The sequence below is a fragment of the Phoca vitulina genome, unplaced genomic scaffold (assembly GCF_004348235.1).
Source record: "Phoca vitulina isolate PV1807 unplaced genomic scaffold, GSC_HSeal_1.0 scaffold41, whole genome shotgun sequence".
In the NCBI taxonomy this organism is placed as follows: Eukaryota; Metazoa; Chordata; class Mammalia; order Carnivora; family Phocidae; genus Phoca; species Phoca vitulina.
Genome location: NW_022589744.1, coordinates 7,104,087 through 7,131,237, shown reverse-complemented (window position 1 = coordinate 7,131,237; position 27,151 = coordinate 7,104,087). Strand labels below are relative to the sequence as shown.

At 41.0% G+C, this 27,151-nt stretch overlaps 1 protein-coding gene and 1 long non-coding RNA gene across 3 annotated transcripts in view; one reads left to right on the top strand and one right to left on the bottom strand.

Moving 5' to 3' along the window:
- Positions 1–3,115: 3,115 nt before the first annotated feature.
- Positions 3,116–13,814, bottom strand: KCNJ2 (potassium inwardly rectifying channel subfamily J member 2). 2 transcript variants are annotated; one of them, XM_032429391.1, is made up of 2 exons: positions 12,946–13,814; positions 3,116–7,098 (listed from the first exon to the last, which is right to left on the bottom strand). In XM_032429391.1, the coding sequence occupies exon 2, from the start codon at positions 6,878–6,880 to the stop codon at positions 5,597–5,599; it is 1,284 nt and encodes a 427-aa protein (XP_032285282.1). In that variant the 5' UTR covers positions 6,881–7,098; positions 12,946–13,814; the 3' UTR covers positions 3,116–5,596. The 2 variants fall into 2 exon arrangements, with proteins under 2 accessions (XP_032285282.1, XP_032285281.1); XM_032429390.1 differs by lacking the exon at positions 12,946–13,814 and adding an exon at positions 12,084–12,238.
- Positions 12,399–27,151, top strand: part of LOC116647838 — a 39,345-nt gene continuing 24,592 nt past the window's right edge. The window contains exon 1 of the long non-coding RNA XR_004302406.1: positions 12,399–12,515. This is a non-coding gene — a long non-coding RNA (uncharacterized LOC116647838). The remainder of the gene's footprint in view (positions 12,516–27,151) is intronic.

The window sequence follows — 27,151 nt, the reverse complement described above, 5'->3', positions numbered from 1 at the left end:
GGGAAATTTGTTTTCTTCTTTGCAAGTGTGATCTGGGCTCCTACTGCTTCAGAAGGCCAGTATTTGGAGGTTTTTGTTTGACTGTCACTGAAAAGAAGCCTAAGCAGAAGGTCTCTGAAATCCCACCTCTGCCTTTTGTTTTTGCATGTGTATTTAATAACAAAATTTTAAAAAGTAGAGGTGAGGCCCATATCACATTCAACTCACTGTCTGGAGGTACCATTATGTATCTTGCTCAGTGGGCTCAGTCTCCAAGAAGCTCATGGCATACCTTTGGCTCCCTACAGTGGGAAGAGAGCAGAAGTGTATGATGGGGTAGGGTACGGGCAACTTGCTTAGTAACGGGGCTTTGTGGTTTCGCCTGGAGTCAGGACTAAGCAATTCCTAGTTAATTGAAATTAATTTGAAGTTTGAAATTTACCCAAATCCCACAACCAGTGCTTAAATTTGTCCTTAGTCTACCCTTTGTGAGCTGCTCACTCTCTCCAAGAACTGGATGAGAAATGGAGGAGCAGGTTTTGAAGGAGGTGAGAATCCTGGGCTCATGTGTCCCATGTGGAGAACCAGAATGCATTTTCATCACCTAGAAAAATAAAAATTAAGAGGCAGAAAGGCCTTGGGGTAAATGGTGAAACTTTTAACCAAGAATGCCTCCAAATGGAAAGCACAGAGGACTGGTAAAAAGTACAGCCAGGTGCTAAATGGCCTCAGTTTAAATCTCAGCTCTCATACCTACTTGCTGTGTGGGCTTGCACAAGGCACTCGACCTCTCTGGTCCTGGTTCCTCATTTCTTAAATGAGGATAATAGCACTGCCTACTCCATAGAGTTGCTGTTAAGATTAAAGTACTTAATACTTACAAAGAATCTAGAACCATGCTTGAAACACAGTAAGTGCCACATGAGTATTTGTTAAAGAAAAAATATTAAGGAGCAACCCATATTTCAGAATGCAGATTTTCTCAAGATTTCCAATCATGAAACAACACTGAAGTTATTCCAAATCTGCTAGAAGAAGTAGCATTTTCTCTGAGTAGCGTTCTCTCTGAGACTCCAATCTCCAGACTCAAAGTTCCCTGGTAACTTTGTGTCCTGAAACAATATATAGTTTAGTGGATTAAACTAAGTGTGGAGGCACATAAAACCTGGAACTCGAATTTTATTGGCTTTAAACACAGCCTCAGTTTCCTCTGTACCAGGGATTGATAAATTACAGGCCATGGGCCCAATCTGGCCCATCACCTGTAGTTATAAGTAAAGTTTTATTGAAACACAGCCACATCATTTGTTTTCCTATTATCAGTGATTGCTTTTGCACTCCAAGGGCATAATGGAGACAGACCCTCTGTTCTGCAGAGCCAAAAACATTTACCGTCCGGCCCTTTACAGAATACTTTCATCAACTCCTGATTTACAATACAAGAAGAATACTATCCTAATCTGGGAGGGGGGAGCATGGTTGAGATAACATACAAGGCAGAACCCTATACATAGTTTAGGCTCCATAAAGGATAAATACCATCATTTAAACAGAGACTCTAAATCTAAAGCTTATAATATGTTTCATCAGTGTTGTTTGCTTGCTTGTTTGCTACCCTCTCTCTACCTCCCCTGTTCTGTCCAAAAACAAAATATGAGCTTGACTTCCTCTAACTTGGATTAAGTTAATCTGCCACTGCACCACACCTCCCTGTTGAGGCCATTTCTATGGCTCTATTCATCCCAACTATCAGCCCTTCTGTCCTGTGCTTTGGGAACATTGGCTTCCTATCTCAGCGATGCTAACAGTAACCATACAGGAGGCCCGCAAATTCTTGCACGGATTTGTCTTCAATTTTTTAATTTTTTATTTAGAAATAATAAAATAAGACATAATATATAAAAATATGTACAATCCATGGTTTGTGCAGTACAATAGGAAGACTTTCAGATACAAAAAGACGGCAAACGGGAAAATAATAACTATCACGATTGTCAAAGGCCGGGACTGTTCAACTCGCCAGAGCCCAGAGGTGAAACCCAACGTAACTAGAAAAGAGGTTCTCGTCGGGAGTGGGGAGGGGACTACGCAACACTTGATTTTTCGCCTTAACGTTATTAGACACAGAGTGAGAAAACTCACCCTGCTTCTCAGAACAAGCTTTTTGCCTTTACTGAGCAGCTTTATTATAAAACGGGAGCTGACATTTGTCATTTGCATGGGTAAAATGATTTGGGGGATAGAGCTCATCATACAGACGGTCAAGGTTTGGGATGGGGCTTCATAGGGAAGGAAGGAAGTGAAGAGAAGAAATAACGCATGAATAGTTTTTTTGTGTTTTTTTTTTTTTTTTAAAAAAAGGTAAAACAGACTTTCTCCAGGAATTTGGAAATGGCTACAGTGCTGTCTATCCTGACATCCTTACAATGTCTGATTCAAGTATACTCTTAGAGGGATAGAAAACTATTCCATTCTCAATAGTCAAAATAGAGTTCACTTTGTCTATCTTTTATTTAAAAATAGGATAACCAGCAATCTATGCCTCCTCCCAAAAATATAATGCCCATCCAGATACGAGCAAAAATTCTTTAAAAGGGAGTAATTCCTAAGTAAATTCAACGGGGGTTTTGCTTGCAATAGAGAAGGAACACGTAGCTGGGAAGAGACCCCAGGTATTCACGGTGAGTCTCCTCTGACTTCATTCTAATGACGTATGTGCACTAATTAAGGAGACCCAGTCAATAAGGACAAATGTTTTGAAGGTAAAATGCAACAAAAAATGTTGTGCATTACCTGTGTCTTGGCTCTTGACAAAAAAAAAAAAAATCGCCATTTAAAGCTTGTAATTGTTAAAATACTACTAACTAGGAAAAGCTTTCAAAGGAACAGTCCATGCTGAAATAAATAACAGAACATAGCAATACGAACCTTATAAGGCTGGTAAATATTTGCTAAGACCATGCTAACCCGTAGCATAGAGGTACTAGCTCTCCGAAATTGCTGCACTGAAATTATACTTTCTATGGCATTTTTTTTTTCCCTTTACAGACTTCTATTTACATTTGGCTTTAAATATGAAAATATCTGATAAACTTTATAAAATGTACACTTTAAAAACATAGCTTCTGCAAAATTTTCTTGGAAAAAAACAAAACAAAACAAAAACAAACCTGTGCACCAGAAATTTTAGATTTTTTTTTTCAGTTTTTCAGAAAGAAGTTGAAAGATTTCCCTCCCTCGTTCTTGCCCCCAGACCCCACCCTCTTTCAACTGTCTCAAGTCCTTTTAAGTGGCAACACTGTGTATTTGGGAGGAGCCCTCTTAGTGGTCACTCCGTGCTCCACTGCATCTTCATTTAATTTACATATCACTGAATACTCTTTGGTTTGATTATTTTCCTTTGCAAAATATCGAAATAGCAGCAGCTGAAGCCCTCAGTAACCTCTCGCCCTCAATAGCCGAATTGTTCCCTCGTCTGTCAATCCTTTTGTCCAGTCAATCCCAATTCGTCCAGCTCTCTAAACAACTTCCCAAACCTGCCTTTAAATTTGGATTTAAAATAGCATCCCTTTGCTTGACATCTCTGTCTCGGTTTCCATGAAAAGAACACCACAGTTTTCAAACCCGGCGGCTTTGAAGGCTGAGAACAGCAGAAACTCTCATATTATTGCAGGCACGGCATTCAGAGATGGCTGTTCAAGACCCAGAGACCATCACACACAACAGTTTACAAAATACAGGATTCCGGAACAAGCTGTTTTTTTAATGGCATACAGGGATATAATACCATAAGAGAGTTGATTTTGAGACTCCAGTGAAAAAGAAAAGTCAGCAACCCCCAGAATTCACACATAAGGAACTTTAAACCAAAAAAGAGTTCCATGATTGAGTTAGAGCAGGGAGGGGGAAAAAAAAAAATGTTTCGATCAAGTGAGGCAGCCAGGCAAGAGAGACTTCTGGAAAACAATGTGTCCTTAGTAACCTGCTCTAGGGCTCCACAGGCAAGAAGGATCAGCTCGGATCCAATCTCAAATGTGCATACATAGAGGAGAAATAACCCTTTGGATCGCTATCTCCTCTTACTTGTGGCTGTGTTATATTTTGTATGGCTCTTGTTGGCCCCCAAATACTGTGACATTTTCATTCCTACCCTCTACCATTAAAATAAAGTCACTTTCCTCTCCATCACGAATACCTGAGCTGATGTGCTACATCAAAGTGGCCGGTCCACACCGTGCCGGCCCCCCCTTTGGCATCTGCAGCCTTCCAGACACTGTAGGATTCGCTCCAGACAGACTGATGGGAAGAACCAGCCTACAGGCCAGGCATGGCATCTTCTCGAAGGCCAAGTCAAGTTGGAAATGTCCTGACAGTTGGGGCAATGCATTCAGCCACAAGAGTTTAAACCTATCTGTCTTTCATCTTGGGTGGCTCAGCTTTTGAAGATGCCAACTAACTCCAGCTTAGGTCTTATCTTATGGAATAAATTTTGGAATGTGCGAACAGGGGAAATCCAGACAAATCTAGGAGCACATCACATCTCTCACCTTATGCGTTGGCTTGGCTAGCCCTACCAAGCAGGAAAGAAAAGATATTTTGATTGTGTATGTGTGAATTTTACTTCACCTTTCTTCTTCCCCTATCAAACACAAGTTGTATGAAAGAGCAAAATCGAAAAAGCACGGACACTTACTAGACTTTGTGTGTATGATGTTCTATTTTCTGAGTAAGGTGAAAAAGGAGAGGGCAGTTCGAGGTCTTGCTGAGGTTCAAAGTTATTGTTTCTTGATTTCAAGGCAGCCGTGGGGCTTTCTATCCTTTTTAGTATAAGCTCCACTGTGCAAAAATGTGCATTATCTTTGGTATTTATTTTAGGTAGTTTAACTTAAAATTTGAGATAACCCATTAACATCATGGAAGGAAAAAAAAAAAACAAAACAAAACCCAGAGGCTACCATTTGGCTAGTGTTACATAATGCCCTTATGTAACCAGAGAAAGACAGAGAGAGAGAGAGAGAGAAAATCAATTCTAGCAAACAAATTACTGGCCTCAAAAAAATCAGGCTCTCGTTTTGGCAGCTTAGTAGCCAAATACTTGCCACTTTTAAGTACATATCATGAGCTTTCAACAAAGTTCAACACTGACTTTTAAATTACACGAAAGAAAAACTACACGGCAACAAAAATACAATTTGTGTTCATGTAGTTAGCAGCTTTTCAAAAATTAAGGCAGAGTCTTGCCTTTGTTATGCCATTAAAAACATTCTTGTTCCCTAAAGAGAAGCATTCTGGATTAGTCAAATACCCAACCAAGGCTTGCCTGCAAGTTCAAGTTTTGTAAAAAACACAAAACAAAACATAAAAACCCCATAACTTATTCTACAACATGTATGTGCCATTGGGTCACGGGGGAGGGGGATGGGGGGAGGCATGTTGAGTGCTTTATGTTCATCTCCGAGCTTACAGTCTTTCTTTGAAACCATTGTGCTAGCCTCAGTCCTTTGTGGCCACTTGCCTTGACCCACCTCTTCACCGGTACCGTCGTCTGAATAACTGTTTGGGGCCTTTGACCAACAGACTGTTATTTTAAAGTAAAATATTCCAGAGAAAGAAGCAGTCATATCTCCGACTCTCGCCGTAAGGGCCTGGGCTCTAGAGGGACACTTGCCTGGTTGTGAAGGTCTATGTCAGGGGGTGTGTCCGTACTGGTGCTCTCTGGAACCCCATTGTCACTGTCATCTTCCTCTTTGCTTGTGAGAGCGACTTCATTTTCGTAGCAAAATGAATTAGCATTTGAGAGGATATATTTCTTTTCTGCTAAGTCTCTGGCACTACAGAGGGGAGTGTTGGGCACTTCATAAGTCTTGTGGAACCTGGAATAGTCCACTTTGTAATAGTGCTTCTCCTCGAAGAGTACAGGCTCGTAGCGGTGGCCCCAAAGGATTTCATTTGCCAGATAGGAGCTACGGCATTGTGTCGTCATGGCCGTGGCTTCCACCATGCCCTCCAGAATCACCACAATTTCAAAGTCTGCGTTGTCAATGTCCTGTTTACTCAAATCATATAAAGGACTGTCTTCATCTATTTCATGGACTATCGTGATCGGGGACACCAGAAATATGCGGTCAATTCCGCTGTCAAACCCGACATTGATATCTATTTGATCCAGGGGGATGTACTCCCCTTCGGAAGTAATTCTAGATTTGAGCAGCTGGGCTCTCACATGAGCTTCCACCAAGTGGCTTTTCCGAAGATTGCCCACCCGCCACATCAAACACAGCTTGCCGTCTCTCATGGCGATCACAGCATTGTGACTGAAGACCAGGGTCTCGTTTCTCTTCTTTGGCTTTGCCATCTTTGCCATAACGGCGCCGATGATAAAGGCATCGATGATGCAGCCCACGATTGACTGGAACACCACCATGAAGACCGCAATCGGGCACTCATCTGTGACACACCTGAAGCCGTAGCCTATGGTTGTCTGGGTCTCGATGGAGAAAAGGAAGGCAGCCGTGAAGCTGTTGACCTCAGACACACAAGCTTTGCTCTCTCTTGACGCATCCAGATCCCCATGGAGCAGAGCTATCAACCAAAACACACAGCCAAAGAACAGCCACGAGAGAACGAAAGCCAGGCAGAAGATAACCAGCATCCACCGCCAGCGAATGTCCACGCACGTGGTAAAAATGTCTGCAAGGTACCGTTGTCCCTTCTCCCCCACGTTGATGAACTGAACGTTGCAGTGGCCGTCTTTCTTCACAAAGCGGTTCCTGCACTGCTGTCGAGTGTGGACTTTACTCTTCCCGTTCCCAAAGCCGTTTGCAACCACCATGGTGGCCAACTTCATCCCGTCTTCCTCTGAAGAGACAATGCTATAGCGGTTGGTTCGCACACTGCCCATCGCTTCTGCCGTGGACTCCAGTGCTTCTGCTTTGGAAAACAGTCTGAGTTTTTGCAAAACCCTTTGGAGAAACAGTTTTGAATGTTCAGTGAGGACACACACAAAAAAGAATACAGAGAGATTGGGGGTTTCCAGGAGCCTCTCGAGGTTCTACCAAGGTCTGTCTACGGACATGCAGAGCTACCTCAGTAACTCAGCTGACATCCAGGGTACATGTCCTGAAAACAACAACAACAAAAAAAGACATTATTCATTAGAAAAGAAGTCATTATTAATGGGTTCTACTCTCTAAGGTAACATTTCCTAGCAAGACACAGCCAGATACAGATAAATATACTCTGCAGTAAATTATAAGGTATTTAATTTCCTTGTACCCTAAAAATATTTTTTACTGTATTTTATTTATTTATTTATTTATTTATTTATTTATTTTTACTGTATTTTAAAGCATAAAGTCATTAAGCACAGGAGAGTTCATTGTTTGGGACAGTCTTTCAATCAAAATTTCAGGTTCTTTTTCCCCTATTTTTTCCAGCAATCTAGGAGATTCTCTTTTTACAGATAAACCTCTCTCATTCTCTCTCTGGCCTTCTCTCCTTGCTAGGGTCCCAAGTTATTAAGCAGAAGAAAGACTTGCTAAGTCCAAGGTTTGTCACGAGGCTTTGAGAACTCAGACATGTCTAGAGAACAGTTTGCATCAAGGCAGAATATTAATATTAATTGAGTTGCAGGTGCATTATGGGAGGATGCCGGGGCCCTCGATGACACGGTGAAAATCAGAAGGCACAGACTATTTTGTTTAAATGATAAGAAAAACAAAAAACAAAAAACAACTGAGCAGACAGCCCTTATAATGACCTGAAATCGGTCCCAATTTCTGGAGACTGTTTGGGCTTGCTTCATCACTTCACACACTGCAAGCAGCCCCTTTGCAGAAATGCCCGATAACATCTCTGTTAGTGCAAGTGATTCTGACTTGAAGGCGTAGGTTTGCTCTGGGGGATAAAGAGCGAGTCTGTTGCCTAGCAATGAGTCCTGAAATTCTCCAGAGAGGGGACCGCCATGTGTAATGACAGGCTAGGAAGTAAGCACCTTTGTGCCAAAGGACCAGGTCTTTAGCGGATTGAGATAAGGCAGGAACTCATTTCATGCGGGTCCAGTTCTGTGTTTTCCCAAACAGAGACAACTTTGTAGGAGTAGGTCATAATTGTCAGTCAGCTTACTTTCACTTCGAGCGCTACTGTTTGCTCTATGTTCCCATGGAGAAGGCACTCACCTTTACCTCATGTGAACAAACAGTAGTTTTCAGTTTTCTCCTCTAGCCTCATCCTAACCTCAATAAAAACTGCCTATTTACTTTAACTTCCCATCTTCACTCCACAGAAACTATTTTTTCCTTGACTCACAGAAGTCTAAGATAAAGTCCAAGTATCAAATAGAAATTAACAAAATGAATACAGCATAGAACGAAAAACCAGAAGTGATTCTCCACTCGTCCAACAACCCAATCGATCTCGTGTAGTAAAGGGGGACGATGGAAAACAGATGGAAAGGAACAGAAATTCGCTGCAGCCCTGATAATGAGGACTCCACTTTTTCTTTCTCCCCCCCAAACCACACTGAGATTAAGTAGTTAACAGAACCAATTTCAGCCGAGCCACCTGCAAACAAATCAAGCAAGTCATTTATCTTGTTTTTGCGCACCCCCTTAAAGAGAGGCAAGGTGCATTGTCTTTGAAAATGCCTTGTTACAGTCTTTTCACTTCTCCCTCCTTATCCAAGTTATTATGCAAGAATGTGCCCCAACACATTTTTCCTGAGATTAGTCATCTGTGAAAATTGCAATGTGTGTTACATTTTGGCAGCTTTTGACACGTAAATGATGCCCGATTTGAAAGTGCCTTTGAATTACTTTATAAAAAGAAGTTACTGTGCCTTCCCAGTCTTCCACCTGCTTCAATGTTTTGTCTGCTTCCCTATGAAGTTTGTACTTGGACAAAAGAAATAAGATTCCTATTCCTCAGGGTTCTAGATCCTGGACGTGGAAAGAATTTTTTTTAACAGTGATTTCAGATTATTGGGCTCAAATGAAATTGCCAAGGATTTCTATGCAAAACCGGAGAGAGATAAGAATAGAACATCAGATGCAGGTGTACTCTCCAAAACAGGGGAAGGGGGCGCCTCATTTAAATAGTGCTTGTATCCTTGAGGTCTGAATGACTTCAGAATCTTATAAGTTGACACCAAGAAACTCCCTTTTTATGATTCAAAACAATCCTTCCATCTGAGTTACCATTAGGGACCATGAGTAGACAGTTTCAAATTTCTTCTGACTTATTTCTGCACCCTTTCCAGATTAAAGCATAACAACCATATGAAATCTAAAGACTGAATTATGACCTTCCAAAAATCTTGACCCCAGGACATTAGTTTGAATTCCACAAAACACACTATACCAGCTTCCTAACCAAGAGCTCTCTGCCTTTAGAACTTTGAAAATAGCCTGTATTGAATGACTATTATTGTCTTATTTCCACTGTTAATGACAGAATTTGTTCCACATGTGGAGCATCATTTAGAAATTTTACCATTCTGCCTGGAAAGGTGGGGGGGAAAGATTCTTTTGGCAAAATGGAAGCTTTTGTCACTTCCAATAGATATGCTCCAAAACAGATTTATGTGTGTATATGTGTGCACACACGTTATGTGTATTCAGAGTTTTGGGGAGCTGACTACATAGCAAAAATCTGGAACCTGCCACAGTTTGCTAGGGTAATTGTCTTAACATCTCATTATGAAGAACGCCCTCCTCACTGACCTGCCCACATGCCCAAGTGGCTCTAGACGAGCAAAAAACTTCCTTGCCTGCTTTTCTCTCACTAAAAATCACCGATTCATGAGCATCTGGAAAAAAACTTTCATTAGGAATAGGGCTTTTGTGCAGCTTTATTTTAGGCATATATTCAAAATAATTCTCTGAGAAACATTCGATTAAGAGGAGATGAGAACACTAAGTGATCTGCCTCCTTGCTGGGTGCAATTCAGGAGAAACCATATTCGATTTGACGAACAATGTGTAAACTCCCCTCTCAGCCAAAATATTTAAGGGCCTGATATAAATTTAATAGATACAAATAATCATTTTACCCAGGCTATAACCAATGAGGTAGAAAGTATTTCTGGGAAATTGAGAGGCTACATGTGGTGCTGTTCATGCTAAGACTATTTATAGGCTGAGCCAAAATTAAGCATAAGCAATGGAAAAAAATAGTTCAGCCGTTTCAACCCTAGGTAGATGTTAAAGAGAGAGAGCGCTATAGATAAATTCAAGGTCAAGGAGATAACACTGTATAAATGAGTGAATCTAAATCATTGTTCCCATATAGGAAATATTTCCAATTTGGGTGATAAAAAACTAGAAAAACATAATTATGAGAAATAAATGAGAATAAATGTGTCTCATAATATGGTCATGGTGTGCAGTGGATAAGAAAGTTTCTGACTATGGATAGCAAATAAGGATAGTAAAAGAAAGCGTGCTGGGCTGAGAGAGAGGTCTGCTAATGAGTGTTTAGAGCAGTTATTCCCCAGCTGACGCCATATAGACCAGCCTGAGTGTGCTCTGGGCACATGTTGCTATGTGAGCACAACTGCTAGCAAAGCAACCTCTTAGAAGCTCAGTAAACAGAAGGGAGGGGGAGGGGAAATAGGGGCAGGGTAGAGGGATAGGCATTTATCTAGCTAACATCTATACTCAACAGTGCACGTAGCATCACTCAGCATTTGCAAATGCTGAGAAATATACGTACCTGGTGATTAAAAAAACCCTGCAATGGTCTATCTGTTCAGGTAAAGATGTGGCCAATCTTTCATGCTACTGAGAAGTCATATAAGGACTCTACAGTTACCCAGAGATTCTACACCTGGGGCATCTGAAGAGAGTAGAAATACTGTGTGTCCTTAAAAAAAAAAAAAGGCCAAATTCACAAGAGTTTCGAATAAATATTCCTAAGGATACCAATAATGTTAAAGAAAGTGCCATCAAAACAGGAGGGAGAGGGGTTAAAAGCAAAGTTAAATGACCTTGACCCCAACTTTGACCCCTCTCACCATCCCTGTGGTAACATCTCTTACTCCTTGAGCCTGGAGATTTTTCCAGCTATTGGCAACAGGTAATCTATAGCAGACCTAGGGCAGTGGTTAGTGAGAGGAAATCTAACAGCGTATTGATTATTAATGTGAAAAGAAAGCAAGTGGTAAAAGGCAATATGCATTCTTTGCATACCCTAAACACGTTTTCAATGCCTTGTTTCCTAACAGGTAATTCTGAGTATATGAAAATCCCCAGGATTCACAGCCGTATCCTAGTTACCATCCCATTGGTAAGGCTCATCCAGACACAGACACTTAAACTGCCCATTTCCTATCTCGATTTTTTTTTCAATTGTCATGACGAGTCTATGTTATGATGCAATCTTCTTGCAGAATCCAGTCTTTTTGACCACTGTGCTCTTTCCTGAAACCACGCTGTCTTCAACTTAGGTATTAATGCTATTATTACTAAGAATAATACGTTGCTTAAGAGGGAGTGACATATGATGTGAAAGTTTTGCGGTCTTCGGGCTCAAATCCAACTCGGGCTCGCGCTCTCTTTCCCCAGCAAAGCAACTTTGAGACGCTCGCTCTGTTTGGAACTCGATGCTACACTTGAAGCAATGACAAAGGAAAAAAAAAAAAAGACGCCAAGGATCAAGACTAGTGCTGAGTCCCAAGTCTGCCAAGATTTGAGACCAGTGCTCTAGAAGCACTCCCCACCCCCACCCTCGCCTTTTTTTTTTCCCCCTTAGAGCGAGAATCGAACACAGGCTCCCTCGCCCCTGTCTCCAAACTCAGTATCTCGCTACAGCTGGTGCACTGGAAGTTATGAGCACAAACAGATGCTGCAGAGAAATCTGTTTCTATTGCTCAACTGTTCCAAGCATGTCTCAGTATTTTTAGCTCTGGGGATGTTCTGGTGCGCACACAAACTCTATAGGCATGATCTGGGACTCCGCAGCGTGGGTAAGCGCTACAGCAGCGTGACAGCTGGGCACCTCTGGAGCAGCGGGGCAGGGTAGGGTTGGGGACGGCGGCCCGAGTCCACTCCCCAGGACACACAGGCAGCGGGAGACAAGGAGGGAAGAAAACACACAGCAGCCCTTACCTGTTGCTGGCGCAGGAGCATGGGGACATGAAGTGGAAGTGGGGGGTACAGAGGCATGTAAGATCCAGTAGTTTGTAAAAAGCGAGTGAGCCAAAGCAAACCAGAATCCCCAAGAACCCAGCTTGCCGGCGCCGGGGAAGGCTGCGCGCTGGCCAGGGCTCCAGTGCGCTCTGCAATATCCTGGGCTCTTTTGAGATACCGGCCCGCCTGGCTCCGCCCCCCGGCCTCGGCCGGCCAATCGCAGCGCGCCTGGCCGCACGGCCGGCCCCGGGAATCGCGGCGGGGAGGGGACGATGCTACACCCGCGGCCCGCGACGCTGCCAGCGAGGAGAACCTGCCGCCGCTTCCGCCCCCTCCGCCCTGCGAGCCGGGGCTGGGAGTCCGGCCCCGGCCGGGGAGGAGGAGGTTGCGCCCCAGCTGGGACAGCAGCAGGTGGGAAGCTCCGCGGCCGGGCTTTTTGCGGCTGCTAATTGCAGCCTGGCCTTGGGCAAAGCTTCCTCGCCCTCGCCGAGCCCCACACTTCCCTTTTCCTCTCCTCGGTGGCGGCTGTGCTGTGCGGGCTCCTCGAGGGGCCCACGAGGTGCCAGGGCCGGACGACACGTTTGCAGGCGGGGAGGATTGCCTTTCAGCCCAGGCGCGTCTCCCTCTCCCCTCGCTCCCCCCCCCCCCCCCCCCCGCCCCCCCCCCCCCCCTCCCCCCCGAATTCCCCGCAGAACCTGCGGTGCGCGGAAGAGCCGCGAATCCACTGGGGAAAGGGACCGGGACCGGCGCGCAGAACCCGGCTGGATTCAGACGCGCACAACTGTTGCAACTGCAGAGGCGCTGGGCTCTTTCTGCTCCGGGCTGTTCGTGAATTACTTACAAAGCGCCTGGACTTCTCTGAAGGGTGAACGACTCGTTCCCTCTCGCATTGTCCGCCCTCAATCTCTGTCTCCACCACCGCCCGGCACGCTCTACCGATCTAAAATCAGAGCAATTAGAGTAATGAATTCTCTGGAACAGCAACTCCTACAGACACTCAGCTCTGCCCTCGCATCAGCGCCTCCCAGCCCTCATTCCCAGCAACCAGGCAAGAGCATGTAGACCCTTTAAAAACCTATGTCAACTTCAGTGTTAACCGCGTCTGGATCCTGGAACTTTGCAGATTAATCCGTGTGTCCGTGTGCCCGTGTGTCGGTGTGTGTGTCTGTGTGTGTGTGTGTGTAAATGGAGTAAGTGCATATACCTCTGAGTGCTGTGGTGTCATAACGAAGCTTTGCTCTTAAAGGACACAATATATTTAGGAGTCTTCCTTACACAGAGTTTGAAATTCCTGTGTGTGTGTGTAATGTTTATTTCCTCAAGCGAGCAAATGCGTCTTTCGTGCAGTTTATTTAAACCTCTCAACGGCCTCCCTAGAGTCGCCGAACTGCTTCGCCAATCTAGCTCGTATTCGGGGCGGCACAGACACGGTGGATTTTTGTGTGTAGGGGACGTGAAACTGACAATTCAGGGAAAGGGTCTGCGCGGGTACCCACTTCCTAGCTTCATACCCCCACACGGCCCCTAGGAGGTGCTGGTGAGATATGCTAGGTTTTGCAGATGCGTACTTAACCCCGCTTTAGCAAGTGTGCCGCTTTTCCTAGCGCTGAGCGAGATACTGAAATTAAAAGTGTGCAATAAGTTGAGCATGCGGTGTATCTGCTTTGATAGCCGAACGTATTGCTGTTCCATTCCACTCGCTGAGATTATACAGCCCTGCAAGCCCTGTAACCGTCTTGTCTTTTAAAACCCTGTATGCGGGGGGAATAATGCCTCACACCACCGGGCGGGGGGGGGGGGGGGGGGGGGGGGTCTGTCTACTTTAATATTTATTAAGTAATGTATTACGTTTAAACAGCTTGAATTAACTCTGGAAAATCAATAGAAACCCAGGCTGTAGCCCAAAGCTAAAAACGGGGAGACAGAGGAGCTAATTCTATGTAGTCAAAGGAAAGAGAACGAGTAACATCTCGCTCCACCACAATAGGCTTCTTCTGAAATGTGTTTCTGCATGGATTTCTTCTAAGAAACAGGTGGGAGAGGTCCAGTTAATCCCTTAAAACATATTAAGCCTAAATGGAAAGAGGAAATTAATCATTATGTATGTCTCTTCTTTAACATGATTCAATCTATGCATCTGTAGATGGCTAAGAATTTCCCAACCCATGTGAATTCAGAGAGGCAGCATTTTTATTTCCAGGTAATGAGCTCTTTTTGAAAATCAATCACCCAGAAAGGGATGCCATTTCTCTGGAACATGGATTGAAATTGTTTTACTTTAATATTCTACTCTAAATAAACTGAGTACCCCATAGGCCAAAATAGTTTCATATAATAGAAGAATCTTTTTTTTTTTAAGATTTTATTTATTTATTTGACAGAGAGAGACAGCGAGAGAGGGAACACAAGCAGGGGGAGTGGGAGAGGGAGAAGCAGGCTTCCCTCGGGGAGCCCAATGTGGGGCTCGATCCCAGGACCCCCGGGATCATGACCTGAGCTGAAGGCAGATGCTTAACCGACTGAGCCACTGAGGCACCCCTAATAGAAGACTCTTTAAAGAAATGAACACAAAGTTATAAGATTATGGTTGGTTGTGTAAATTTAGTTATGGGAGGGGGCAAATGAATACACATACCCTAATCTTTCTTATCAACATCACTCTTACCCACCATGGGCTGATAGGCAGCAATGCTTATTTCTTGAAATAGAAAGAGAAAAATTGATTATTGCAATAAGCAGCTTCGCAGCCTGAATCAAAGTGTTACCTTAATTATTTAGCTAAATAAGGAAAATGAAGGGTTCTGTCTTATAAGTAAATGAAATTTTGTAAATGCATGATAGCTTTGATTAACTCCACTGCTTCATGTTAAAAAGCAAAAAAAAATTAAATGTGCATTTTAATTAATAAGTGACTTTTCACTATGTCCCTATTAGGGAAATTCTAGTGTTCCAAAGCAGTCAGTGCTTTTTGGAGTGATGCATGATACAGATTTCTCTAGTCAAAGTGTATCTTTTTTTGGCTGAATCAGTCCTTATTTAGCAAAAATCCCCATTAGTTTTGGACACCAATGCAGTTGGGTTGGGATCCATCTGTGGATTAAATTTTTCCAAGGAAATGACAGTTATGCTCTTACTGATTCCCTTCACAGTAACCACCTATAATATTAGAGCCAAATATTAGTCATAATCTAGATCTGCAGTCCGATTATGAATGGTGGTGTGACGCAGAAGGTGATTGTTCTGCTAGCAGCACAAATCTTTCCTTTGCACTTATATAAATATCTCTAGCAATCCAATATATTTTCAGGCTTCTATTAACCATATATGCAGTCCAATTTTACAATGATGAGAAATGAAAATCCCTGTCACTTGCATCTGCTGGGTGTTGAGAACCCCTTTCTAATCTTCACAGTAATAATTAATAGCAATAAAAAATAAATGTCAGATGAACTTAAAGTGTAGGCAGGATGAGTTTGCAATCTGCTGCAATGAGGACAAGCCATTGACTGTGGTATTTTAAGGCACTGAATGTGATCTTTTTTTTTTTTTAAGATTTTATTTATTTGTTTGAGAGAGAGAGAATGAGAACAAGTTGGGGGGCGGGCAGCAAAGAGAGAGGTAGAAGCAGGCTTCCTGCAGAGCGGGGAGCCCAATGTGGGACTTGATCCCAGGACCCAACCGACTGAGCCACCCAGGTGCCGGGCACTGAATATAATCTTATCAATGGGAAAACAGCTTTGGCAATTTCACTTACCATACTGGTAAGATTTCATCTTCATAGTGAATTCAATAAATGTATTTGTTGAGTAAATACTTTGTACTTTAGCGATATGCTGAGTGATATGGGAGGCTTAAGAGCCCTGCGAGGAGCAATTCCCTCCCTCTGAGAATTCACAATCTCCCATTGAGAAGACAAGCAATGCACAAGTGAAATCAAATGGCCAAATGACAGTATAATTAAGGCAGGCTATGACTGAAGTGCTAAAATCGACCATGCAAGGGAAAAAAAAAAATTCTGGAGAGTTTCTGAGGAGTGAAATCAACTAGACTTCATGGTCAAGTTTAGAATGGAGGACTTAATCTGTGTGACATATTACCATGTAGAGTTGGGTTAAGGATGCTAAGAGCAAACCAGAAGACAGGATTGCCTCTTCATTCAATTTATGTCCTAAAACACCCATTATGCTCTCAGATCTGTCTATATACATGTAATCGTGTGTATAAATTATAAGCTGCTTCTACGAAGGCTGCATGTCTCTGCCTACATCGACACTTTTTCTTCTAAAGCAGTGGGCTTTATTCCACAAGCCTTATTGGCCATTAGTGACCACTGTTAACACACAGTGGTGATGCCTTATTTTTCTGGCATACCTGGGAATGCAGCATATCACATAATAGCTTTTCTAACTAATTGACATTTCTTTGTGGTGAGAGTCATCGTCTCTACTATACCGTATGCATCCTTGAACTCTATCTGATTGTCCCTGGAGCACTCTGTATTTATCTCTACCAGAGCATGTTTTGTTCCTCTCATGCTATTAAAAATATGTTTCCCTATATGTTTTCCACTTTTGAAAATCCACTGCCATGTCTTTTTTTTCTCTTTATATCCTCATTGCCTTGCACATGGCCAAGGAAATACATCACTCTCAATGAATGTCAGCTGAATGATGGAATGAAATTAACAGTATTTTTGAGTAGACTACGACTTTTGAACAATGACTCAGTATCGTTATGATAAACATAAGCTACTTCATTTTTACCTGCAACAGAGGGGGACTATCCTGGTACAGTGAGGGCAATGTCTTCTACGTTAAATGACCACAGACTAAGCTTATTTAATCATCTGTTTGTTTTTTCTCTCTTCTCCACCAATGACAGCTTTCACTTCTCATTTTTGCTTCAGCCAAATATATCAGGCTGTCACCATGCTCTATCTAATTTGTTGATTCTAATCTGCACTGGACTGAGAAATTATATAACCAAGGTTGCTTAAAAATATATGCAAAGTGAAAGCAAATATAATCTGAAGGGCTTAAAGTGGATATATATTTTTAAAATAGTATGAGCAGATGCCAAATTTGGAGTTACCTTGTTTTGGTCAGTTTCCTTTTTCTGGGTAAAAAAGCTTCAGGATATGGATTTATGACATCTATTTTGGCTTCTCAGAGCATTTAAATGCTTTAGTCCTTGCATTTACTGTGTAATGAATCGTTGAGGAAGACCTCTGGGTAAGGGAGGGAGCTCTGTGTCTGCAAATGTTCATTTGTTTACATGTAGAACAAAGTCATACAGTCATTTATTGAGAAATCACTTACTGTGTCCATTAATACGATCTTTATTTTCCATCAAATATGTTAAAGCCAACAATAATAAGTGGGATCTTTTTTTTTTTTTAATTCACACTTGCAGAGCAGCTAAATTATTATTTAGCAAATTACTCTTCTGTCGTGCTCTGGAAGACTTTACGTATTTCATGTGGGTGAGGCAATGACTCTGAAAATGCTGCATTTATCCAGACCCCCCGTTACCGTGGCTCTTAACACAGGGATTACGACGACCGTTTCATCCGTGTTGTTTGTGACACACCAGCTGCCTCAGAGCTAATGAACCTGAAGTCCCGGTTCATTCTCTGTTAAAGTGGATGGCAGCTCCTTAGGTCAGGTACCCTTGTTATAAAATGCCTGCAACTTGGCATTTTCCAGAACTAACAACAACAAAAAGCGACTTGAGACAACCAAAGCTAGTCACCATTGGAGACATTTCAGGAATATGCCACAAGATACAAAGAATATACAAAACATATTTTGAGTAATGTCAATAATGATACTGTCATGTTACTTTTTTTTTTTTTGTCATGTTACTTTTGAAAGAAAGTATACATACCTGAATGTCTAGGTTTTGGGGATATTGGCTTTAACAGTATGTGTGTGTGTGTGTGTGTGTGTGTGTGTGGTTTTTCAAGTGTTGAGTATGTATAGGTCTTTTTTTTTTTATTGTCAAAGCAATTATGGAAAATGTACAAGATAAACATTAAAAATGTAGATTAATGTAGAAAAACATAGAAAATAAATCCATATTCCCACCATTATAAATACATTGGTATATCTCTTCCCCCTTTTCCTATCTTTCTGTTTCTATTTTTATATCTTTATATATTTTTTTATAATTTTAGGATCAATTGTGTCATACTTTTTGATACATGAGTATCATACTTTTTATATGTAAGTATTTGTCATGCAATTAAAATTCATTTGAAAGCATATATTTTAATGTTTATATGTATTTTATGTCCTAATATGTATGAACCATACTTTGGTGAATCATCACCTATTCTTATACCTTTATATTTGTATTTGTTTTGTACTTGTATAAAGATACATTAACTGCTCTTGTAGATTGTTTATCTTCATCTCCTACTATTATGTTAGGTTTCCAAATGTGGAATTATAGGTCAAAGGGTATGCTCTCTTGAAACTTTTTTTTTTTTTATTGCATCCTTTCAGGTCAAATCCCAATGCTTTGAATTTCAAGGATGTTCTAAGTTGTGTGATCTTGAAGGTGGTGACGGCATTGCACGGTGGGGAGAGTTTGGGCTTTGGGTTGTCCTGCTATGTGTTTGTGACATTGATCCAGCTAGCTATGAAAGACTGTTTTAGGGATTAGAAATAATGCACATAAAATGCTTGACACATGATGAACACTTAGGCAGTGGAATTATTTACACTAGCTCTTGGTACTGCTATTAAGGATGATGAGGTTAATAAATAGAATAACTTAATTGGGGGAGTAAGATGTCTTCAAGAGATACTTATATATAATAAGCCTTTAAATAACATAGCAAGCTGTTGCAGTGCCTGCCTCAGTGGGAAAATCATAAATGAAGAGGTAGTATCTGAGGAGTTTAGCAACATTTTCATAGCCGTATGGAAGTATGGGTTGGTGTTGGAGAAAAGCAAAGTGGATTTTCCAGGTGATGGTCAGCATTTTAATACATTCATAAAAGGCTATGGACTCTGAAAAACAAACTGAGGGTTCTGGAGGGGAGGGGGTGGGAGGATGGGTTAGACTGGTGATGGGTATTAAAGAGGGCACGTTCTGCATGGAGCACTGGGTGTTATACGCAAACAATGAATCATGGAACATTACATCAAAAACTAATAATGTAATGTATGGTGATTAACATAACATAATAATAAAAAAAAAGAAAAAGAAAAGGATATTGGGATTGAACATTAAATTCGGGCCAGATTTTTGACCTGTAAGACAAGTGTGAGGAGTGTTACTTTCTTCTTTAGACAGGGAGGGATCTGCAGATGAGTGAATGCAAGGCTAAGAGACGTGAGCAGGATTCTTAGAACACTGATCTCACTGTCATTTCTCTGTCCATTGCCTCTGGCTGCGGTCCTACCATGTGATCGTTTCTTCCGGATTTCTCTTCCTGCAATTTCCCGAATTCCCTAATTGATGGGGAAATGGGTTAATACAGCCTCTAAGCCTGCAGATTTCAAGCCCAAGTTTCCTTCCTCTGCTATCTGCAGAGGATAACTTTTCATGGCATCTGTGCTCAGACAAATCTAGAAATCATAGAATAGGGCTGATAATTTTTGCAGCCAAAGACTAATGCCCCCCAAATGGTTCCTACACTGACTGTAATACATAAAATTTGGCCTTGCACTCCTCATACAAGACCTATTTCCAAATGTCTGGCTCAATTCTTATGCTTCCCCGTGAGAGATTTCTTCCATTTTAAAAATAAATTCGGGGCGCCTGGGTGGCTCAGTCGTTAAGCGTCTGCCTTCGGCTCAGGTCATGATCCCAGGGTCCTGGGATCGAGTCCCACATCGGGCTCCCTGCTCAGCAGGAAGCCTGCTTCTCCCTCTCCCACTCCCCCTGCTTGTGTTCCTGCTCTCTCTATGTCTCTCTCTGTCAAATAAATAAATAAAATCTTTAAAAAATAAATAAATAAAATAAAATAAAAATAAATTCGATCAGTACCTAAGGAGATGGTTAATCGTTTCCTCCTTCATTGACTTGTGTTCTGCAGGTAGATAGCCTTCATTGGCCCTTGGTTAATTTTCCTTTTAATATTCAAAGTCCTGTGTATAAGTTACAGACAAGTAACTTGTATCACAACTATGCAGAAATCAAATACTATACCTCATAGTCACCGATAACATTAATGACTCATAATAATAGGAAAAACAGCATTAATAGCATTATATGATTATTAAAAGAAAACCCAAGTTATGTTACTGCCCATTTTATAGGTGCTTACTTAGATATTTTAATGTACTAATTAGGATCAAATCCAGATATTTCTTCTCCTCCATTTGGATTTGAGCTTCATCCAGTCCATTATAAATGTTAAAGAAATCCAAAGGAATGATCCCTAGAAAGGAGGATTTCAGAAAATTGTTTATGTGGTTAGCAACAGAGAAACTGAATTTATGACAGACTTAAATTCTGTCATGGTGTTTCAGCTTCTGATCTTCTCATCAGCAAAGGAGATCTCATTTTAAAACTTGTATTTATGCTAAATCTATCCGTTTATATGGTTGGTATAACTGAACCATCAAATTTTAGCAGGGCAGGAACTGACATGATAAATTATGCATTCTTGTCACCTCTTGGTCATCTTCCTGCCTATAAACTGAAATACAAAGACTCCTACTGTACCTGTGAAGTCAACGTGGGGGAAAAAATCAATTAAGAGTTTAGCTTTCCCATTGACTGAGATTAAACCTCTTATACGTGTTAACTTAACCTGCAATAATGCTTTCCAAAAGAAAACTTCTTGAAAGATGATGATGTATTTCCCGCTTGGGCAAAGGTTAAAACCCAAAGCTATTGTTCTTAATGCCTATTATTTTTATAGACAAATCTAGTACCTCCTTAGTACTGGATTAAGTAAAAGAAGGAATGTACTTAATAAATGAGTGGGCACAAAGCAAAATCAAAGTGCATAAACATGAAAATGCACGCACACACAGAGTTCTACCTCTTGACCTCAGTGGTGTCGTATCTAAAAACCTCACAAGACATTGAAAACGGCTCAATTTTGATCTGTAGTCACTTAGTTCTGGCAAAAGAGCCGTAGTCAGCTTCCAGACTCCCAATTTCTCGGCAACTTGCTTTCATGATTCTGATTTTATGGTGTTTAAGAGTTCAGTTAGATCTTACAATTTGCAATTTAAAACATTATCTACTCACCCATTGCACACATATTTCTTATGCATGAAAATAGGAAACTTTCAAAGCAGATAGTGGCGACTCTCTCAGGATTTTCCAAAAATAGAATAATCTATGAAGCTCTGAGGCTAAACAGCTTCAATCTTTCTGCAAAATGCTAGCTAAGTACACATAACTCAAGCAGTTCTTCCTTTGGAGCAGCAGAAAATGAAAGTGTTACTTGGATTTCCTGGCAGAAGTTATCTGAACATCTACTTGGTCAAAGCATCATTTAGCACAAAAGACTGTCACCGGTGCCATATTCATAGTGTCAAAATCTAGGCAGTATAATGGAAATGTATGCAAGTCTCCTTAATCCTGGGATCACAATGAATCGGCGCTCTTCCCTAAGTGAATTATGCACAGATAGTAATTCATTCCTCTCTGTATTCTCTCTTCTTTCCTCATGCAATGCTCGCCTTGGTTCGTTTTTCCTCTCCATGGTCCACACATTTTTTCAAGTCCTACAAGAAAAGAGGACCCAGACGTAGCCAGTGATCCAGGCAGAGCACTTAGAATTGTATTATTAGCATTATTCAGCATTTGGTTCATCTCTGCAAATGCAGTTCAGGATCTGCATGATTCCAGCCCCGCAAGCTCCATTACAAAAGCACAGCCCATCAAAGCAAGTTGCCGGAAAAGCCTCAAGCATACTTAATATAAAAACCAATCCATACCCTGCAGGTAAAATAGTCCAGGCAGCACAAAATAAAAATAAAAAAATAAAATAAAAACCATTTTTGAAATTATTTTTCCACAAGGGAGAGCAATTCTCTGTGAATTGACTTACGGGCCATGACATAAAACCCCAAAATAAAAGAAAGAACAGGAAAAAGAGGAAGACCCCTAGGCACAGACAGGTGTCCTGTTCTTTCTCCTGTCTCCTGAACCTCTTCGGAGTCTCCACCAGCAAAGGAAGGCAGCCTGACCTGCAGCCCCGTTTCGAGCAACATAGAGACTGGAGATCTCTCCTACAAGGTTTCACCCCCTAACTCCACTGAAGACCCCCTCAGACCAAGAAAAATTTTTCTCACAGGAGAGTTTGAGAGAGTCTATGAGTTCATGCTTAAAGTGAATTTCCTAATTTCCTCTCTGGGCAAATACCAGGGTATTTATTTCTCTTACGTAATTTCCAGGGAGTCCGCTATGTGACCTGACTTCTATTCTGTTGGTCTACTGAGGGACCTTACCGTCAAACGGTCACCCTTGCTGAGAACGTACCCAAGGACTGATATATGACTGCAAAGGAATTTAACAATTCCTGGAAGGAAAAGGGTTAAGAGCCAGTAAAAACAGCATAAATTTACACATGACCTAGTACGATTACACTTTTATTCTCTTCCTTGCAAGGAACAACAATGGCAACATCTATAACTAATACCTCTGGTCTAAAAAACCTTCGCAACAACCTTCTGGTTCGAAAGGATCTCTAGACAGAGAGGTGCACTTGCTGGTGATTGTTCTTTCAAAGGGATCTAAAGGGTTCATTACATCATGGAAAAATAATCTCAACTATTGGGAGCAGAGAGCAGCCTTGTGTGATCGGTTTGTGATGGCCTGATTCTGGCTGACAAGTTCTAGAATTACAACAGTTTTGTCCCGATTTTAACCTAACTGCGAGGATGGGGGATGGCTTCAATAGCCAAAGGACTTGACTTCAGAAAGAATTATGAGCAGAGAAAAGCCAACAAACAAACAAACAAAACCAAAATAAAAAACGGTCCTGGAGAAAAAGAGGGGACATGCATTCGTTTTCCCTTAGATGAGATCAAATGCTCCAAAGAGTGAATGAGCCAGATGCTGCAGTCCTCTAGGTCCTAATCCTGCAGTGGAGGCTTCCCTATGGGAGCAAACTAGTTGTAAACTGAGCTCTCTGTAGACGGTCCAGGTTGGGGGGGGGCGTGGCGATAGAAAGTGGGCGGAGCTAGACTAGCCCCCGCTCCCCATGTCTTAACTCCCTCCCCGCCCAACAGTCCCCTTTCCTGTTTTCCCTTTCTCCTCTAGGAATTTTCCATCAGCTGTCACACTGATGGGAAAAGTTGCACGTTTGCACTTGGCCATGGCTACATCTGGGTGACCATGTATTTGCCTATGGAGCCCACTGATGAGTGGCACTGCAGGGGCATGTCCCACCAATGTCCCTCTCTTCTCTTCCTCCTCGGTCCTCTGCCTTCCTTGCGGTTCCTACACAAACGTCTCAAGGAAAAACCTTTATGATGCTTCCTGGCAACGGAGCTCAGATATCTAGATCAGCAGATATCTGGAAGAGGTGGTCTTGGGGACTTGTCAATACAGTTAATTGTACTAGAAGTACTAATGAAGGATTCAATTAAAATGAAAAAGGTAGCAACCCAGGAAAAAAAAATGAGACATTTTGAGATAGTGTCCTTGGGAGATTTTTTCCTTTAAATATCAGCTTTTCAAAAAACTTGATCCCTTGTGTAGAATTTTACTTTTTTTTTTTTTTAAGATTTTATTTATTTATTTGACAGAGAGAGACACAGCGAGAGAGGGAACACAAGCAGGGGGAGTGGGAGAGGGAGAAGCAGGCTTCCCGCTGAGCAGGGAGCCCCATGCGGGGCTCCATCCCAGGACCCTGGGGTTATGACCTGAGCCGAAGGCAGACGCTTAACGACTGAGCCACCCAGGCGCCCCTAGAATTTTACTTTAAAATCCCCTTTATTTTGTCCATGAAAACAATATAGGATTGAGCATTTTGATGGGAGAGTATCTACATCAAGAAAAGGAACCAGAGCAAAGATATGTGATTTATATGCAAATGTCCCTCTATTACAAGACCCCTAGAAAATGAAAACTTTTTCCTGAAATCAGGGCCTTTCTGATATTTTAAATCAAGGATATCACCCTTTCCACTGTTCTGGAACAAGGGATCTGTAAAGTTGCAGCACACAGGCCAAATCTGGCTCACCATCTATGCAGCTCCTGAGCTAAGAATGATTTACAGTTCTTAACTGTAGGCAGAAAAAATTGAAAGAATAATGTTTTGTGACACTTGACTATTTTATAAAATTCAGATTTCTATCTTCATTAGTAAAGTTGTAACTGGAACGTAGCCACACTCGTTAGCTTGCAGATTGTCTATGACTGCCGCTTCTGGGCTAGAAAAACTGAGTTGAGTAGAAGAGACAGAGCCCATATGTGGCCCACAAACCCTAGAATACTGACTCTCTGGCCCCTTACGGAAAAAGTTTGCTGACCACTGGTCCAGAATACTGCTATGGGCATTAGGCCAAATTGAGTATAAAGGGTATGAAACCATTCCTCAGCTCTAGTACTAGCAGGTTGAATACATTTAATGGTAGGATTTTTTAACTGTTGGTGCCTCCTTGTTAAAATGGAGAGAAAATGCTCATAGATTTATTTTTAGGATTAACCATATATGGAATATAAAATATGTATTCAAACAATAAATATTTTCTGTTCAAACTAATTATAGTTGACATATTTTGATCAAGTTCACTTACATGTCAAAATTAAGTGTCTTCCAAGTAGACTCCTAAAATAAAATTAAGGTTACTGTTTATATCAATCCTTAAAAAAATCAGTGAACGTCAACACTGATTCTGTGGAGATTGATTTTTGCACATCTATAGCTAGCCTGTTTTAGGCTTGCAGATCCATAGCGGCCCTGAGAATCTGTGAAACTATCAGACAAGTTTTTCCCTTTGAGTTGTTTCAACTCAAGGAATCTTGAATTTGATCTCACTAGCAATTGTTAAGTGTTGCATGTAAGGGTATTTAGTGATTGATAAATATATTTTAAAAACTCACAATAAATAATAGAAGAAAATGGATTATTTTGCAAAAATGAAACTGTGTCCTGAAAAATGTTTAAGGACTTTGAATTTTGAATGCAGATTATATCATACGATTCCATTTCTTTGAGAAAACAAAAATCTTTATATTTAAATCAGTTTCCAAATCTGAACCTCTTTCTATATTTGTCTTTAGTGCTGGGATTAAGCTGTGGTAAAGAAGGCACTATACACCTCAAGTATGAATTTTAAGAGGTACAGAAAAACAACAACAACAACCCAGTAATCAAGATAAGCAATAGTTTAATGCATAATTTTTTAAAAAATAAGAATGCAAAATAATCCATGATTAACAAGGTAGGTCAAAATTGTTATATATATTCAGATTTGTTGGAGTTACCTGCAATAGAAAAACTCAAAATATCAATACATTAAAAAAATACAAACCTATTTCTCTTCCATGTAAAAACATCTGGAGACGGGTACTCCACAGACGGTATGCTGGGGGCCCCAATGTAGTAGATGTGATTATAATTTATTTTTATTTTCTTATGTTTGTATATTGGCATTTTCTCATTTTTCTCTAAATATTTATTATTTATTAATAAAGAACAAGACCTAGTACACTGTATAGTTTTAAGACTAAAACGAAGATGCCATTCCTTTTTTATTAAGAGTTTGCCTTCTTTATTAAGACCAAGACGGCATTTTGATCCTTCATTTGCTGAGGTGACAACAGAGAATACTGGGTAAATGCTCTCCCGGTGCAGGCAGCCTTCGCAATCATATTTCCATACTCACTAGGGAAGAAATATTATATCTGTCTAGAAACACAACTAAATCATTCATATAATATTTTGTTGTTTAGCTGTTAAATGAGTGAATGCAGAAATTGTTCTAAACCAATAGAAGTTCATTGGTGAGGCTGGAGGAAAACTCCTCCCTGGGTTTAACAAGAAAAAATAAAAAGCAGAATGCACATTTTTAATATAATGCAATGTGCACCTTTACCACCCTACTTCACAGAAGGCAAATCCTGGTAAATTCCTTCAAGGAACAGAAGTACAAAGTCACCAAAACTTGTTCCCACTAGGAATTTCTAAGAATTAATAGGAGTTCGGTCTTTTCTCCCCAAACGCCACTAGACACGCCTATAAGCCTAATTTAATCCTATTCTGTAAAAGTTACATTGTCTGTTTATTTTAATATCAGAAGCTCAGTATTAAATAAATAGGGCTTTGGACTTCTGCTCATTTGAATACTTCCTTTAAAAGGGAGAGAGGCAGGAACACATACTCCTAGCATTAACCCTCCTGCCCCTGGTTCGTCATCACGCTATCAATAATATGAAATGCTAAACCCACAGATTGACCCTGAGAACCAGATTCTAACATGTGAAAGTCTTCCTGAAACTATTGATTTCCAGAGAGCTTGTTTCTGATAGGCTTGTCACCTGACATTAATTTTTCTTGACCCAATTAGATAGTAGCATAACAGCTGTGCTTCTATAGAGACCAATTTAGCCCTTCAAAACATGTGGCATGGAGAAAACGTTCGGAATTGCCTCTAGGAATCAATGAAAGAAAAACACAATAGGGAGAAAAATCAAATATGATACTGATGGGATTTAAAAACTAATAAATTATTGCATTTCCTGAGAAATTGTAGGAAGAGAATTTATCAAACATTAAAAAGAAATAAAGCCAGCCCATTGATTTCCATGGAATTTTGAGTTTTAGAATCTACTCCAACGAAATTGGAATAGTGATACTAATTCTCTCAAACAATATAGGATCCTCCCCCCCCCCACATCCTTTATATTTAGTTCAATTTTTTTTTATTTTAAAAAAGTGATACTAGTGATCTTTGGGGTTCAATATTATTCATCAAAAACCCATGGATAAAAATCCGTGATCTTATTTTATCCTGTTTTAATATTGTACAAACTTGGAAGAGGGGGTTGAACAAGATTTTCCTTGCGATTCTGTCCAAAGGTATTTTTCCGTGATCTCTTTGGCCAAACTAAAATGGCAGAAATTT

Excerpts from the sequence above, each read along its gene's own strand:
- KCNJ2 (XM_032429391.1), bottom strand. The coding sequence starts at position 6,880 with ATGGGCAGTGTGCGAACCAACCGCTATAGCATTGTCTCTTCAGAGGAA.